This window comes from Passer montanus, unplaced genomic scaffold (assembly GCF_014805655.1).
Source record: "Passer montanus isolate IOZ18808 unplaced genomic scaffold, ASM1480565v1 scaffold8, whole genome shotgun sequence".
In the NCBI taxonomy this organism is placed as follows: Eukaryota; Metazoa; Chordata; class Aves; order Passeriformes; family Passeridae; genus Passer; species Passer montanus.
This window is the reverse complement of record NW_024373256.1, coordinates 485,718-501,090: the sequence shown is the minus strand read 5'-3', so window position 1 is coordinate 501,090 and position 15,373 is coordinate 485,718. Positions and strand designations below refer to the sequence as shown.

General features: G+C 56.5%; 1 protein-coding gene across 2 annotated transcripts; it reads right to left on the bottom strand.

Moving 5' to 3' along the window:
- Window positions 1-789: 789 nt before the first annotated feature.
- SCNN1B (sodium channel epithelial 1 subunit beta) lies at window positions 790-14,285 on the bottom strand. 2 transcript variants are annotated; one of them, XM_039732568.1, is made up of 13 exons: window positions 14,251-14,285; window positions 9,459-9,777; window positions 7,993-8,392; window positions 7,007-7,200; window positions 6,137-6,240; window positions 5,539-5,702; window positions 5,132-5,239; window positions 3,341-3,458; window positions 2,742-2,817; window positions 2,497-2,554; window positions 2,062-2,123; window positions 1,615-1,690; window positions 790-1,300 (listed from the first exon to the last, which is right to left on the bottom strand). In XM_039732568.1, exons 2-13 carry the CDS (start codon window positions 9,767-9,769, stop codon window positions 935-937), a joined length of 2,037 nt encoding a protein of 678 aa, XP_039588502.1. In that variant the 5' UTR covers window positions 9,770-9,777; window positions 14,251-14,285; the 3' UTR covers window positions 790-934. The 2 variants fall into 2 exon arrangements, with proteins under 2 accessions (XP_039588502.1, XP_039588501.1); XM_039732567.1 differs by lacking the exon at window positions 14,251-14,285 and having other exon boundaries at window positions 9,459-13,981.
- Between the last annotated feature and the right edge of the window lie 1,088 nt (window positions 14,286-15,373).

Genomic DNA, 15,373 nt, shown 5'->3' with positions numbered 1-15,373 from the left:
CAAGGCCAGTCCCGGTGGGTTGTGATGGGTTCCTGGGAAAGCTCCTGGGGGCCAGAACCAGCCAGGGACAGGTGAACTCACTGCCCCACTCAGCCCGGCCCCACAGGCACCAAGGGCCCCGCTGCCCTCGTGTCAGGGTGAGCACCCTGTGTTCTCCTCCTTGCCAGCCACTGCCACCAACCTCTTGCACTGGACTACCCCCACTGCCAGCAGGGAAGCTAAAGGCAACTTTTAAATCAGTTTTTTATTATTGCAAGAATGATAATTAAACAAGCTGGTGCTTCCTCCCACCCGAGTCTCTGTGCAGTCGTGTTCTTGGCACACCAAGCTGTGCCCACCAGCCCGTGAGTGGTACAAACCCTGGGCAGCAGCACAACAGGGCACCCAGCAGTGGAGAGTTCAGTTTCCGTTGTAGTTCTTTGGGAATGGGAATTCTGCAGCCTCAGAGGCCAGAAGTAGCTTTGGTCCCATCCCAAGGCTCTGCTCCATGGCATGGCACAGCTGTGGCACACGCTGTGCCACATCCCTGCAGCCAAGCGCGCTGGAGGGGGCTAGGATGAGTCAGTCTTTGAAATCCCTTCCAACACAAACTCTTCCAGGGTTCTGTGCCCTACCAGGCCATGGCCTTGCATCCACTGTCAGGGTGTCCTGTCCTCTCCCTGCCACCACCCTGCTCTGCTCACTGGGAGTTGCCTCCCCCCACCCGGTGACGAGGAACGTGACACGATTTCACAGCAACACTGATGTGCACAAGCCCTCCCCGCTAAAGCCAAAGCCTGACTCTGTGAGGTTTACTGCAGGGTTTATTAGGCACAGCTTTCCCCCAGCCATCAGTCACAGGAAAGGGCAGCTTGGGCTTTTCATTCCCTTGAATTTGGACGAAGGCAGCTGCCCAGCAGTGGCCCAGCCCGGCGGGAGCTGCAGGAGCCTCTGGTCACTCGGTGTCCGCGTCGCTGTCGGGGCCCAGCGTGTCCAGGGGCTGCACACACAGGGAGTCGTAGTTGGGCGGGGGCGTGCCGGGCTCGGGGGGCAGCGCCCCGGCCCCGGGCACGGCGCCCACGGCCTCGTGCTGGAAGCCCAGGTTGGTGTGAGCCTCCACCAGCTCCGACACCGTCGGGGGCGCGTCCGGGAACCGCGCCCGCGCCCGCCTCTGCTTCAGGCCCTTGCACCAGCTGATGACGTTGATGATGGTGATCCACAGCGAGTCGATGATGATCTCCCCAAACTCAATGAGGCACAGCACCGAGCCCCCCATCCAGAACCCAAACTGGCCTCCCAGGCTCGAGAGCAGCCAAACGATCTGTGGGAGGAGAGCAGAGTGAGCTGAGTGGAGCCCCTGAAATGTGGCCCACCCCGATCCATCCCCCGTGTGCCAGTGTGGGTGATGCCCCTGCACCTGGGACCTCCAGCAGGCGCTGCCCTGCAGGGCTGGGACAGGGACAGGAGGTGGAGTGGGGGAAGGAACTGAGGCGGCTTCACCCACTTCATTACAGCAGGCGTGCCAAAAAGCAGCCCCAAGGGATGTGACAGACTGTCCCCCAGGGCACTGGGCCCTGCCCATCCCTTCTGGCTGGCTCCCGTGCCTGCCCTGCCAGAGCTGGGATGGGCACTCACCGTGGTGGCAGCTGACTCCGAGATGGTGCGGTAGTTGTACTCCTGGAAGTAAATGTTCAGCTTGATGATCCCATTCCTGTAAAGAACAAAGCCCACCTCAGGGAGGAGCTGGCTGTCAGTGTCCTGCACCTCTGCTCCAGCTCCAGCCCGACTGTGGGATGGAGAGACACCAAGACATCAGTATGAAGTGACAAACACTATGACACTGGAACTGTCCTTAAGGCTGATCTGAGTTTTCTGCATGTTTGAGTTTGACTGACGCAGTGTGCAGCTCTGGAGAGCAGAGGACATGCATGGAGTGCCTTTTGGAGCTGCTGTTTGTGTCGCAGGTGAACAGGCTGCAAGCCTCGTCCTCCCTCGCGGGCGCTGGCCCCGCGCCAGGGCTCGTGGCAGGCTGCTGTTAACAGGCTCAGCACAGAAGATAAAGTGCTTGTTCCTTTCACTCACCTGTCCAGAGTCACATTTGTTGACATATCCCTTTCATAAGACAGAATATGGAAAATCCAGTCCTAGGAAAACAAAATCTGCTCAGAAGGAGTAGAGGCATCCCGTGCTCCCGTGGGTGCCCCGTGCCAGCAGCCCTGGCCCCGTGGGCAGGAGGGGGACCCTGGGGACCTGAGCAGGGCAGCTCTGCCTCAGCAGGGCAGTGGGTGGGTGCTCCTGCCCTGTCCCGTGTGGCACAGGGTGTGGAAGGCAGACTCAGCCTTGGGCTGACAGCAGCCCTGGGACAGAGCCCCAGCAGGGATGGGGGGTCCCTCCTGCCCCGTCCTGCTGGTCTGCAGGGGTGCTCTGAGCTGGGCAGCAGCTCTGACAGCAGCCAGTGCCCACGTGCCTGGGAACAGGGGCACCCGTGCCTGCTGCAAGGCCAGCAGTCGGGGTTACCTCCGAGGCTTCTGACGGCCAGTCTGCCATGGAGATGGTCATTTTGTACTGCGTGTCACTGCAGCAAAGAGGGAGAGCGTTAGTGTGGAGACCTCCCCTCCTCTGGAGCCTCTGGAACTTCAGCTCTCACACAGCAAACCAGCCCTGCAGGGTTTGCTGCCCTTTTAGGAAAGTCAGGACTGATGGGAGTCAAAGTGAAGGATCCCTCTGCCTCCCCAGCAGCCAGATCAGGCCCAGGTACTCACTTGCATGTTTCTTTGCAGGACTCAATGCAGATCTGACGCTGTTTTATGCTGGATCTCAGTAAGGAATAGCAATATGCTGTTTGGTGAAAACAAAATTGAAGTATCTGTTTAGATAAGGACCCAGTTACTGAGTTATATCAGTTTCATTTATCAAAATAAACATTAGGTATGACCATTCTGCACAGATTTGCCATCTTCCCTTTCAACTTTCCTTTCCTTGAGAAACTTGGGCAAAACACTCAGACAGTTTACTAATAAATTAAAAATAAACTGTCAGTTTCTGAAGACAGTTCTTATAGAACCAGCTTGCCCAGGGTTGGTATTTTTGGCACAGCCCTGGCCTCTGCCAGCACAGAGCTGTGCTGCCCAGGGGAGCACTGGATCCTCCATTGCCCTGGCCAGGGGACCCAAAATTTTTGTGTGCAGAGGCCTGGAGTGATGCCTGTGTCCTCTCCCTTGGGTGCCCAAGGGCTCCCCCAGCCCCCAGCCAAGACCAGAGGTGGCCCCTTCTCCCCAGCCCCGGCCAGGTGGAGATCCCACGGGGAGCAGCCTGCAGGGACAGCAGCAGACCCGGCCCAGAAAGCCCCAGCAGCTCTCACCCCAGCCCGGGTTATCCCCGTTGTTGCAGTAATTCACCCCTTCAGGCAGAGGGAACATGTAGTGCCCGCAGCCACAGATCTCCACCATGTGGTTCTGGAAGCAGGAGCGCAGGCAGGCCTGGGGAAAAGGGGAGAGGGGAGAGGGGAGCTGGGCTGAGCCCTGGGGAGGGCAGAGGGGAGCTCAGAGCCCGGCTGAGCCCTGGGAACAGGGGAGCTGTCCCTGCCCAGAACCTCTGCCAGCCTTGCTGGGCACTGGAGCTCTTAAATCCACTCAGGAGCTGGCCATGGGTGAGACCTCGTGGGAAACAGAGGGAGCTCCCACTCACACATGAAACTGCTCATTTCTCAATTATTTTAGGGCTTCACAGAAGAAATATTCAAGCTTCCAAAAGGGAATACAAATGTTCTCTTCCACCACAGACGTGGCTGTGCCCTCCAGGTTTTACACAACACTGACAACGGCTGGCTTTACACTTTAAAGCCAGGAATTTCCAAATCCTTCAACATAAAGAGCAGACATATGAATGATCTATGGCTGTGCCCTCCAGGCTTTACACAACACTGACAACGGGCTGGCTTTACACTTTAAGGCCAGGAATTTCCAAATCCTTCAACATAAAGAGCAGACATATGAATGATCTTTGTGTAGGTGCTGCTCTTCTGGGGAGGATTGTGGCTGCAGCACTGCCATTAGCTCAGTGAGGCGTGAAGTTCATCACCCGAGACTGGAGTGGGATTCTGCAGGAGGCAGCACAAAGCAATGGCAAAGTCTGAGAAGATAATTAAATTTAACAGTTGTGGGTAGGACGAGCAGAGAATTTCTGTGAGATAGGAGAGGTCCACAGAGTGCAGAGCAGTCAGGGAGTGATGGAAGAGCCTGGTTTTGCTGAGAGGGCTCTGGAGTGGCGTTACGTGGGCACAGAACCCCGTCAGCATTGCACTTCTAGGGAATAATGCAATCCTCCCAAGTGTTTGCTTAAACCTTATACAAGCACCTTCAAAAGCTGGGTAAAGTGGTCCAGTTGTTATTATATAAAGGTAGAAATATAAAACCACTGCCAGCCCAAAGCCCTCCTGATCTCCGGTGCATCTGTGAATCACCCCAAAGGGTTTGGGTGTTTCCCTCATTATTGCACGGAACCCTCAAGAGCTGCTTCTCTCTCCACCACTGCCTGTTACAAATTAACCTCTGCTTAGTGCTGGCACTCTAATTTTCTGCAGATGCAAGGTTTACTGACACTCAACTTTCTCATCCAATTTTCAGAGTGATGAAGAAGCAAAGGGCTGTTTCCCTTCCTGCACAAACCAGCTGCATTTTCAGGGTTTCCCCCAAAGAGAAAACAGTGAAAAATCGCAGGAGTGTTCAGAGGGAGACTCTCCTTTGTACTCATCTCCTGTCAGGGGTAAATATCACTTGTGTACACAAAACACGAGTCCTGAGGAGTGTCACTTTGACATTGTCTCAGCAGAAGTTCCCCAGAGCCTCAGTGACCATTCCTACAGAACCATGTAGATATTAGGAAAAACATTTCCTGGAAAGGGTTGTAAAGCATCTGAGCAGGCTGCCCAGGGCAGTGGTGAAGTCACCATCCCTGGAAGTGCTCAAAAGCCATGTGATGTGGCACTTGAGGACATGGTCTATCAGTGGTGGCTGTGCTGATACTTGGATTTGATGATCTTGAAAGATTTTATGATTGTTGTGATTCCCCAGTACCCTGCATGACAGGCAAAGATTTAACTGCTTTGCTGACTTTTCCTAAGGAGTGTTGTGGGTGGAAAAGGCTGTTTTACCTGGATGGAGTAGGAGGTGTTGTACTGGCTGTAGAGGTTTTTGACGGGGACGTCGGAGCCGTTCATGGTGCAGTCGCTGTAGGGGTAACCCATCCTCTCCAGCTCATCCTGGAAACACACCCAACACCAGACTGTGGTTTTCACTTCTCCACAGGTCCCTCTGCCCATTTCCAGACTCGCTGGAGAAAGAGACAGCCCTGACCTGAGCCCAGTATTCGGGCCTCAGCAAAGCACTGTGCCAGGACAGTGACACAAACTCCTCCCTAAGCGCTCCAGCCCCTGACAGGTGTGGACCCTGTCTCCTTTGGTTTGAGCCAGTTCAGCCAAGACTTAAAGCAAACTTGGTTTGGGTCCCATCAGATAACATTATTCTCAGACAATCTGCTCCCCAGGAATGCCACACATACCACCAGCACTCCAATGGAGGTTTCTGTCCCAGCCATGGCGTAGATGCCCTGGTCCTTGAGGAAGGGGAAGCTCTTCTGTTGGTGCAGCATGAGCCTGGCCCCAGCAGCAGAGGACAGGTAGGGAATGTAGTCCTGCTGGCTGATGTCCAGAATCAGCTTCAGCCCTGGGACACCAGACAGAACACTCACAACAGGAATGGCATTGGAAGGTGAGGCTTGGGGAAAGAAGGGAGTTCATTTTCTTCTCCCTGTTCCTTGGGAAGAGCAGGGTCTGGCTGCCATGGCAGCCTGACCTGGGCAGGAGCACTTATGGTGGTGAATGCCCAGAATGGCAACAGCTGGGAACAGTCAGGTGTTCCCTCAGACATTTCAAATATGCAGAGGATGCCCTTCTGCTACATGTCTGTAGTCACTTTTTTCTGTGTGGCACATTTTCCTCTTGGGGCTCATCCCCTTCTGGAAAGCCTCTGTTCCCTGCTGCAGTGCCCCAGTGACAGGGGAATCATAAGTCTGTCCTGAGTGACAGAAATGGGCACCAAGAGACAGAGCCCTCCCGCTGCCCCTCCAGCCCCTCCTCCAGAGCAGAGCTCTCCCTTACCGAACTCGGCCCCGGGGTTGGAAGAATTCAGAGCCTCCTCATCCATGCCCCAGTTAAAGATGTAGCAGTTACCATGGTCTGGGTGGTAGATTTGAGTGAAATTCCTGGAGGAATCATACACAAACTGTGACTCTCGGGAGGACTGAGGGGTGTGACATAAAGCAGAAGGTGGGCCCAGCTCAGCAGCTGTGCTGGGTTCACCTCCACTGCCTCATCTGCTGAAATCCTGTACAGGGACTACAGCTGACAGCACTTCAACCCAGCTGACAGCACTTCAACCCAGCTGTTTTTGAAAAAAAGGCAAGGCAAGGGGCAGGCGTCTGCTGGGACATGGCCCTGGGGATGGAGAGGAACACTTGCTCAGTCTGAGCTGTGCTTGCAGGTTTGGGCTGCATTAGCTCGTGCTCTGCTGGCAGTTCTTGCTCACCCTTGTTGCAGAAGGGACAGGGCTCCCCACAGCCCGGGGTGCTGCTGTGTGCTCCCCTCCTCAGCACTGCAGAGGGGAACTTGGGACTCACAGGAAACAAAGCTGGCTAAAATGCATTTCTGAGGGCCTTGTGCAAAAGGGAGGGGGCTGTAACTGGGGCCATGCTGCTGGCTCAGCTCCTGGTTATCCCTGCATACCCTGGGTGCTGCTCCTCTTGATAGGTCATGAGCAAGCAGCCCATCCAAAACTCTGACTCAGCCAGCACTGCTCCAAAAGAACACATTTCAGGGTGACACCCAGGAAACCCCTGGGAAGTGTTGTTAGAGCTGAGAATCAGCAGCAATCTCATTAGTAGCTGATGTATGCCTTAAAAAGATAAAGGAACCCGCGTGCTGTCCATTCCCGCAGGGACGGAAAGGAGCAGGGAGCTCGTGTGCACCTACTTGTAGTTGCAGGGCTCAGCCCCGTAGAGACAGGCCAGGATCATGTCCTCTGCCTGGTAGCCCATCCTGATCCTGTCGTGCAGAGGGACCTTGGAGAGGATGGAGGTGGACTGCAGGACGTACCACTCGGTCACCGCCTGCGCCGCGCTGCTGAAGTTCCTGTACGTGCAGTTGTCAGAGCCCTGGTGGCTGCACTGGGGACACAGAGCGGGCAGCCTGAGCCCTGGGACAGCAGGGCATGGTGTGACCCCCTCCCCATGTGCCCGCCTGAATGCCAGCCCTGCCTGCAGCTCCAGGGGCTGAGGTTCAGCATGACAGGCTGCTGTCACTCTGAGCTGGCTGTCACTCTCAGCTGGCTGTCTCTCTCAGCTGGCTGTCACTCTCAGCTGGCTGTCACTCTGAGCTGGCTGTCTCTCTCAGCTGGCTGTCACTCTCAGCTGGCTGTCACTCTCAGCTCGCTGTCATTACAGGGTCCTTCCCCAGGGACATTTCCCTGCTGGCCAGGTTATACATCATCCCCAGGGTGACCCCACAAGTTAACAGAAAATGTCAATTTTGGACCAGTTGTCCAAGGCTGGAGTTTCCCCAGCCTCTGAGGTCTGCCCAGGCTGGGTCCTTGGAGCCCCCACGGGAGCAGGGGTGAGGGGTGCCAGGACCACCTTGTGCCTCTGCACTGTGAACTGCAGCAGCAAAGGGATGGGGAGCAGCCACAGCCCCTCCCTGGCATTTTGGGTGCTGACCAAGGAAGGGGTGAAGGTGTCTGGGAGCCTGCAGGGACCAGCCCTGCCCTGGCTCTGTCCTGGCTCAGCCTGCAGCAGGGCTGGCTCTGGGCACAGGCAGTCCCCAGACCTGGCACAGCCAGACCAGAGCCCCAGGGCAGTGGCCATGGGCAGCTGCTGGGGAGGAGACACAGATCTCCCTGCTGCACCCTTGCCAAGGCACCCAAGCCTCATCTCTGCCCGCTGCCACTGTGGGACCCCTCTCACCAGCTTCACTGCCAGCTTGTACTTCTTCTCTTCCAGCGTGGCGTTGGCCAGGGGAGGTGCAGCAGTGGTTTGGTTCCCATCGATGGTTTCATTGTCCAGGGTTTCGTTGCCCCCAGAGAGCTGGTAGCCCTCAGCAGTGTCATTGCTCACACTGGTTGTGTTGTCCATGGCACTTTCGTGTCCCACAGCAGTCTGGTTGGTCTCAAAGATGTCCAGGATGATGGGATTGTCTTTGTCGTGCTCGTCGATGAGGACCAGGGGGATCTGGTTCCAGAGCTCCAGGTCGAGTGGTGGGGACAGGTCCTCGCTGCCGTTCCCTGGCGTGGGCTGCAGGATCCTCTCCAGCGCCGCCTCAATCAGCCTGTCCAGCTCCTTCAGCAGGGGCTTCACCTCCGAGTACCTGCGCCACAGGCAGCTGCCACCAGCAGAGCCACGCCGTGGGGACACACGGTGGCACCTGCCACGCTGCTGGCTGGACCTGCCTGGGAGCTCAAGAGCTGCCCAGATTTACTGAGCACAGCGGGAGCCTCGTGCAGAGCACGGCCACTGGTGCCCCAGCAGGAAGGGCAGTGCGAGGATAAACAGGGAGTGCTGCAGGCTGAACACGCCACTGCTGGGCCACTTTGGCTCTAGCTCAGTAATTCACTACAGTTTACACAAAACATCTCTAGCAAATTGAGGGAAAATTAGCCCTAAGCAATTCTTGTGTTGGCTGAGAGCGTCTTGCCTTGGGCTACACTATTGCAGGGATTTAAAACAACTACAAATTTAAAGCAACTCTAATGAAAATCAGTGATTCCTTTGAAATCACGATTCAGTTCTGCCTCTGTGGCTCCTGGCAGACAGGACTGTGGAAGCAGCTCTCAGTGACTGGAGTATGAGCAATGAGAAGAACGCTCACAGCAAGGAAGGGGAAGGAAAGAGATTGTGGGGAAAGATGGAAAGGCTGATTCTGGCTGGGAAAGGTGAGCTGAATTTGGTTCTTTTACGAGCTGAGGAAAGTTTGCAGGGAGGTAAAAACCTTCATTAGATTGACTGATATGGTGCAGAAACTGTGTTAGGAAGAAACTCTTCCCCATGAGGGTGGGCAGCCCTGGCACAGGTGCCCAGAGCAGCTCTGGCTGCCCCTGGATCCCTGGCAGTGCCCAAGGCCAGGCTGGACAGGGCTGGGAGCAGCCTGGGACAGTGGAAGGTGTGAAATGAGATGAACTTGAAGGTCCCTTCCCAACCCAAACTGTTCTGGGATTCTGTGAAGCCCAGGAGAACTTGCAGGCAGATGAACCCTGCTCTGGCCCTGAGCCATTCATCTCCATATTGTTCTTTATTTGTTTTTAGGGCCACCTGGTGACTCCACTGATGCTCCTGACGTGATGTCTCAGTCAGGAACGGGCCCTCAGTACCTCGCACTGCCAATGTTTCTGAGGGGTTAGGGCACACATGAGGAAACTGGGAGAAGAAAAACTTACTTGAAGGGGTTGGCATTGCAGATGGTGACTGCGGGGAACTTCATGGTCTTAAAGCCAATGGAGAGAGTCGAGGTGACGTTGTAGGAGAGGTAGGTGTTGATGAGGATCCCCCACTGCCAGAACACCAGGGATGCAAAGAGCAGCGTTAGGAAGAACCAGATCAATTTCTTCTTTGGCCCCTCCTTGATGATGCGCTTGGGGCCGTGGGTGTTGGTGTTGTCGCAGTACCAGACCAGCAGCTCCTTGTAGGTGTAGCCAGGGCCCTTCTGCAGGCGGTGCAGCGCCCGCACCAGGTACTTCTTCAGGTTCATGCTGCTGCCTGCCAGCAGGAGAGAAGACATCAAACCAGCTCCGAGAGCAGGGGCTGTGCCACCCCGGGTGCCCTGTATGGGCAGCACAGCCGGAGTGGGACGGCCACCGCCATGGCACGGCCGTGCTTTGGGACCCAGGAAAAACTCAGAGGGGGTCGTGCCATGGCAGCAGCGTGGCACCCAGCCTCCTGGGAGGACACAGGAGAGCTTTGGCACTGGCAGCTCCAAAGGTGGAGAATGTTTTGTCACGTTCTGGGCTCTTGCTGGCCCACAGAGCTGAGCGACCTGCGGGACGCGGCCGTGCCGGTGGCTCCCGAGCATGGCCAAGGCCCTGCAGTGAGGCAACGCCTGCCCAGGAGCTGCTCGGGGACTGGGAATGCTGTGTGCACACTGACACAGCTGGAATGCTGCCCCAGCCTCAGCCAACACTAGATGGACCAAGCAGTACACGCAGGAGCTGGCTTGGGCAGAGCTCAGGCTCACAGCGACCAGGGTTCAACCTCACAAGGGGCCTGAGAGAATTTTCCTTTAAAGTAAGAAGTATTAGAGAGCATCCAGCTTTCAGAGGGACAGAGGAAGAGCAGCTGGAAGCAGCAGCACCTTTCCCAGGACCAGGAATGCTGTCCAGGGCTGCTGCCCGCTGGAGGAGGCACACCAGATTGGTTTTTTCTACCAAATTCCTTTGTCTGTCAGATATTATCAGTATGGCCCCCCCACTCCCCCCGCTCTGGTGAGGGATGCTGCATACTTGGCATTCATTTTGTGAGTAAATAGAACATTTTGTGCTGCTATTTTAAGGTTAGAATCTGTGTTACTAAATCTTAACATCCCGAGGCAGGATTTCAAAAAGAACCTGAGGCAGCCACTCAGAACATTTGTCAGATTTAAGCTGCAGGAGAGCAGAGTTAAAGATTAATGCTGGGAATAGGCCCCGTCCTGGGAGGAAGAGTGCTGGAATAATGCAGCAATAGTTCACCAAGGAGCAGCCCTCGGCAGGGCAGGAATGAGAGTGACACAGCATTGCTTGCAGGTGAGCAAAGAAGGCAGCAAAGGTGTGCACGGGCCCTGGGGAGTGAAAGTAGGTGAGTTCTTCATACTTTTCAAAAATAAAAAAGGTGATACTGATTCCTTGATCTGCTGGCCAGATGTGCAAGTTCTCCTGAGTAGCACACAGAGAGTTTGATGACAGTATAAACCCAACAGACTTTGAAGTCTCGCTCCACGACACACAGAGAGGTGATGGTTGTCACTGCATGCCTATCAGCTGTGATGTCAGATGTGGGTGATCCTCTGCGGGAGAGGACTTTGGGAAGAACAAACCCAGCTGCTTCCTCTAAGATCCGAGGGCAGGCTCTACTCCTATAGAAAAAGATGTTGTTCTCCAAGGAGCTGGTGTGCTGGGACCTGGACCCCCTGGACTCCAGCATCACCTCATCCTGCCTGAGCCTGTGCACTGAGCTTCCTCCTGCCGCTGCCTGGGGCTGCTCTGCTCCTGGAGGGAGCACACCTTGCACCAGAGCCGGGCCAGGTCTGGGGCAGGTACAGCAGAGAGGGGCAGTGACCTCGGCTCTGCAGAGCTGCCCAGGCTGTGGGGACGTGAGCAGTCCTGCCCCAGCCTGGGGTGAGCCAGCAAGGCCAGCCTGGGCTGCACAGAACCCACTCCTCAGAGCTCCTTCAAACCCGGGAGCCCAGCGGGGCAGACGAGGAAATATTTCCTGCCTTTTAAGAAATCCAGTAAAAGATTTAGATTGGCTTGCAGTTTCCAGCCCCTGCCTGGCTGGTGCTGGCCAGCTGCGTGCCCTCGGCTGTCCCTGCTGTCCCCAACCACTGGCTCCTGCCACAGGGAGACCCCACCTGTGTGCCCGTCTCTGTGGGTCACTCATCAACCTGCCAGCGCTGGGAGAAGTTATTCCTCTTCATATGGGATAAAAGAAATAAATGGCAGGAGCAAAAGCTGCATTTGAATATGCCTGGATGACTTTTTTGGGATGTATATTCTCATTTTAGCAGTTTTCTTCTTACGTTTATTCCCAGTGTTTCCCACCAGGTCCTTGCTGGCTGACAGGGGAAGCTGCCCCGGGTGAGCCCCAGGGCCCTGTTCTGGGGCTCCTCCCTGGCACAGGGCTCGGAGCTCAGAGCTGCTCGGGGCAGGGTCCTGCCAGGTGTGGTGCCAGCCTGGAGTGGGTCCTGCTCTGCCCCATCAGCAGGCTGCACCTGAGCAGAGAGGTGATAAATGAGGGGTGCAAGGACCCCCTCTCCCTCCCCTTCCCACAGCCCCTCCGGAAGGAGACAGAGGAGCAGGGATGGAGCAGGAGCTGAGCAGGGCTGGGGGCACAGAGGTGCCACCCCCTCAACAGACAGGCAGCCCTGAACCCTTTGCAGGTGGCTCTGGGCAGCCAGCACTGCTTTTCATCCCTGCTCTGGTCACAGCAGGGTGATCTGAGCTGGCTGTGATACCCTGAGTGTGATCACAGGGTGCCATGGCCCTGTCCTGGCAGCACGTGCATCCCTGTGATGACCAAAGCCATCCAAGAGAAACCTGCTCCTGGTTGCAGTGGGGTTTCTCCGGGCTGTGGACGTGTCCTCCCTGTCTGCAGCAGCCGAGTCCAGCCCTGCTTCATCCCAGCATCACCCTGGGTGAAACTCCTCCACCTCACAGTGACATCAGACTCCCACATTACGAAATTATCCTGTTGACTCTGTTGAATCTCCTCTGGGGTTTTCCTAGGGCAATTGCCACTTGAAGGAAATAAAGTCATGGGCAAAACTTGCCCCACTCCTGGAAGCTCCAGGGTCAGATGTGGGCTGCAAAACCAGGCTGACACTACCGGCCCGATGACTCTGTGATTGCTCAGCACTTTCTCCTGGGACACACCAGTCACTCCTCTCTGATGACCAGCTGCTCATCTGCCATCTCCCCTGAACCCTGAGGGAAAAGCCTAGTTTTCCTAAATGAGACATCTATACTCTCCAGTGGTATTTTTGCAAATTAGAGGAATTTCTTTGATTACCTCACGAGTTTACAGGCCGGCAGTTTGAAAAGTGGAGCAGGCACGTGCCAGTGAGCAATGAGAGCCTGTCTCAAGGTGGGGTCAGAGCTCCCAGCAGATGCTCCGTGCCCTGGTGCTGTGCAGGGCCGGTGGCCAGGGCCGTGCCAGCTCCAAGGCCCACGCTGCAGCCCACGCAGGCGCCTCGGGGCCCCAGCCCAGCGGGCAGGCGGGCAGCACTCAGCACTATTTACAGTCTGGGAGCTCAGATAGCGCTGGCCTCACTCTGTGCCCTGTGCCAGGCACTGCTCCCGCTGCCCTGCCTAGCCCTGAGCTCCCCTCTGCTCGGCAGCCAGGCTGGGACAGCTGGAGAGAAGCTCCAGGGAGAGATCAGAGCAGTTCCAGGGCCTGAGGGGCTCCAGGAGAGCTGCAGAGGGACTGGGGACAAGGCATGGAGTGATCAAGGGGAGCAAGGGGGAATAGCTTCCCACTGCCAGAGGGCAGGGATGGATGGGATATTGGAAAGAAATCCTTCCCTGGGAGGGTGGGAGGCCCTGGCACAGGGTGCCCAGGGCTTGGAGCAGCCTGAGGTAGTGGAAGGTGTCCCTGCCCAGGGCAGGGGGTGAAATGAGGTGGACTTGAAGGTTCCTTCCAAGCCAAAGCAATCCATGACCCTGTGGTTCCCATGATGTCCCTCTCTCTCTCACAGGACAACCACAAGCCCTGCTCCTCATGTGCCAGGAAGGTCACATTGCTGCTTGGGCAGGGAGGGAAGGGAATCCTGGACAGCAAGAGCAGCAAACCCCCAACACCAGCAACTGCACCCCTGGGATGCTGCGAGCACACTGTGCCTCACTGGGAGCCCCGTGCAGGGGGAGACGGCACATTTCCAACACCTAACCAGACACAACTGCTCCGCGAGCATGCGGTTTGCTCCCACTCTCTTTTATCAGGGAGGTTAAAGGAAACCCCTGCGTAAATAAAGGTTAAATCCGAATCACCACCCCTTGCTGCACGCCGGGTACACCCCACACCCCTGCCCAGCACGAAAACCCGCCCCGCTGCTGCAAAAGCAGGCAGAGATCGGGCGAGCTCAGGTGTGCAGCCCGGCCACAGGCACAGACCGGTCCCGTCGAGCCGGTCCCCTGGCCCCGCACGCCGCGCAGGGATGCCCGAGGGCGCCGAGAGATGCCGGGGCATCCCCGGGCAGCGCCTGGGCCCGAAGGGCCCGGCCGGCCCCCCGCCCTCCCGCACAGCCCCCCGCCCGGCGGCCCGCCCCCGCCGCGCCGCTCCCGGGCTGCTGGAACATCGCTTTGGCTCCCTGCAGCACCGCTGGGGTCTCCTCCGAGCGCCCCCGGGGATCGGCGCCGGGTCCTGCTGCTGCTTCTGCTCTGCAGCCGGGGGTCGGTGGCACAGACCCCGCGGAACCCAGAAGGGACCTTAGGAACATCGAATCCTGGAACAGCTTGGGTGGGAAGGGACCTTAAAACTCACCCAGTGCCACCCCTGCCGTGGCAGGGACACCTCCCACTGTCCCAGGCTGCTCCAAGCCCTGTCCAGCCTGGCCTGGGCACTGCCAGGGATCCAGGGGCAGCCCCAGCTGCTCTGGCGTCCCCACCCTCCCAGGGAAGGATTTCTTTCCAATATCCCATCTAACCCTGCCCTCTGGCAGTGGGAAGCCATTCCCCTTCGTCCCCCTTGTCACCTCACTCCCTTGTCACCCCACCACTTTACTTTCCCTGGTGCCAGGCTTTGACGTGGGTGAAATAAATGCAGGTGAGGTGCATTGGTGTTTTGAAAGTTTTATAAGCTGTTTTAGAAAGATCCTAGAATCTTTTTTCTATCTTAAAATAAGAATAAACCTTATAACCTTGGCAAAGGCTGCCTAGGACAGTACTGGAATCACCAGCCCTGGAGGGATTTAAAAGCCATGTGGATGTGGCACTTGGGGACAAGGGTTAATGGTGGCAGTGCTGGGGAAATGGTTGGACTCAATTATCTTGGAGGGCTTTTCCAACCCGAATGATTCTTTGGTTCTATGTTATTTTTTCCCATAAAAAGCCTCCCTTCACTGCTGTTTGCTCCCCTGCCTGCTGGGCACACTCCTGTCAAGTGTGGACTAGACCAGATACTGATTTTCAAACAGAAGGGGCAGAGCTCTGCCTCAGTGGCAGCAATGGACTGATCTGGACCTTGACCATCTCTTTCCAGGAGAAATGAGCACTGTTTCTATAAAATGACAGGATGAACTACACGTGGAAGCAGCTTTTCTGTTTGCTTCAGGGCTGGGAGGCAGCAGCTCGATGGCCCCTCTCTGTCGGTGATTTTCACGGTGATTAGCATATGCTTTGTGATTTCAGGACTTAATCTCCCTGACTCCTGTTGATCCCGTAATTAATCCCTCAGGGGGGCTGCAGAGACATGCCCCCCATTTTCTGTGTTCTCCTAGCCCAGGGCCAGCCCAGGGCCAGCCATGGGCTGGGGTCCCTCGGCCCAGCACTGCAGTACAAACACATTTGGGGGTAAATTCCGGAGCATCTCGAGCGACGTCAGCTCCTCACAACAGAGCAGCGAACATGTACAAACCTCCTTGAACCATAAATCACTGCTGAGGGCA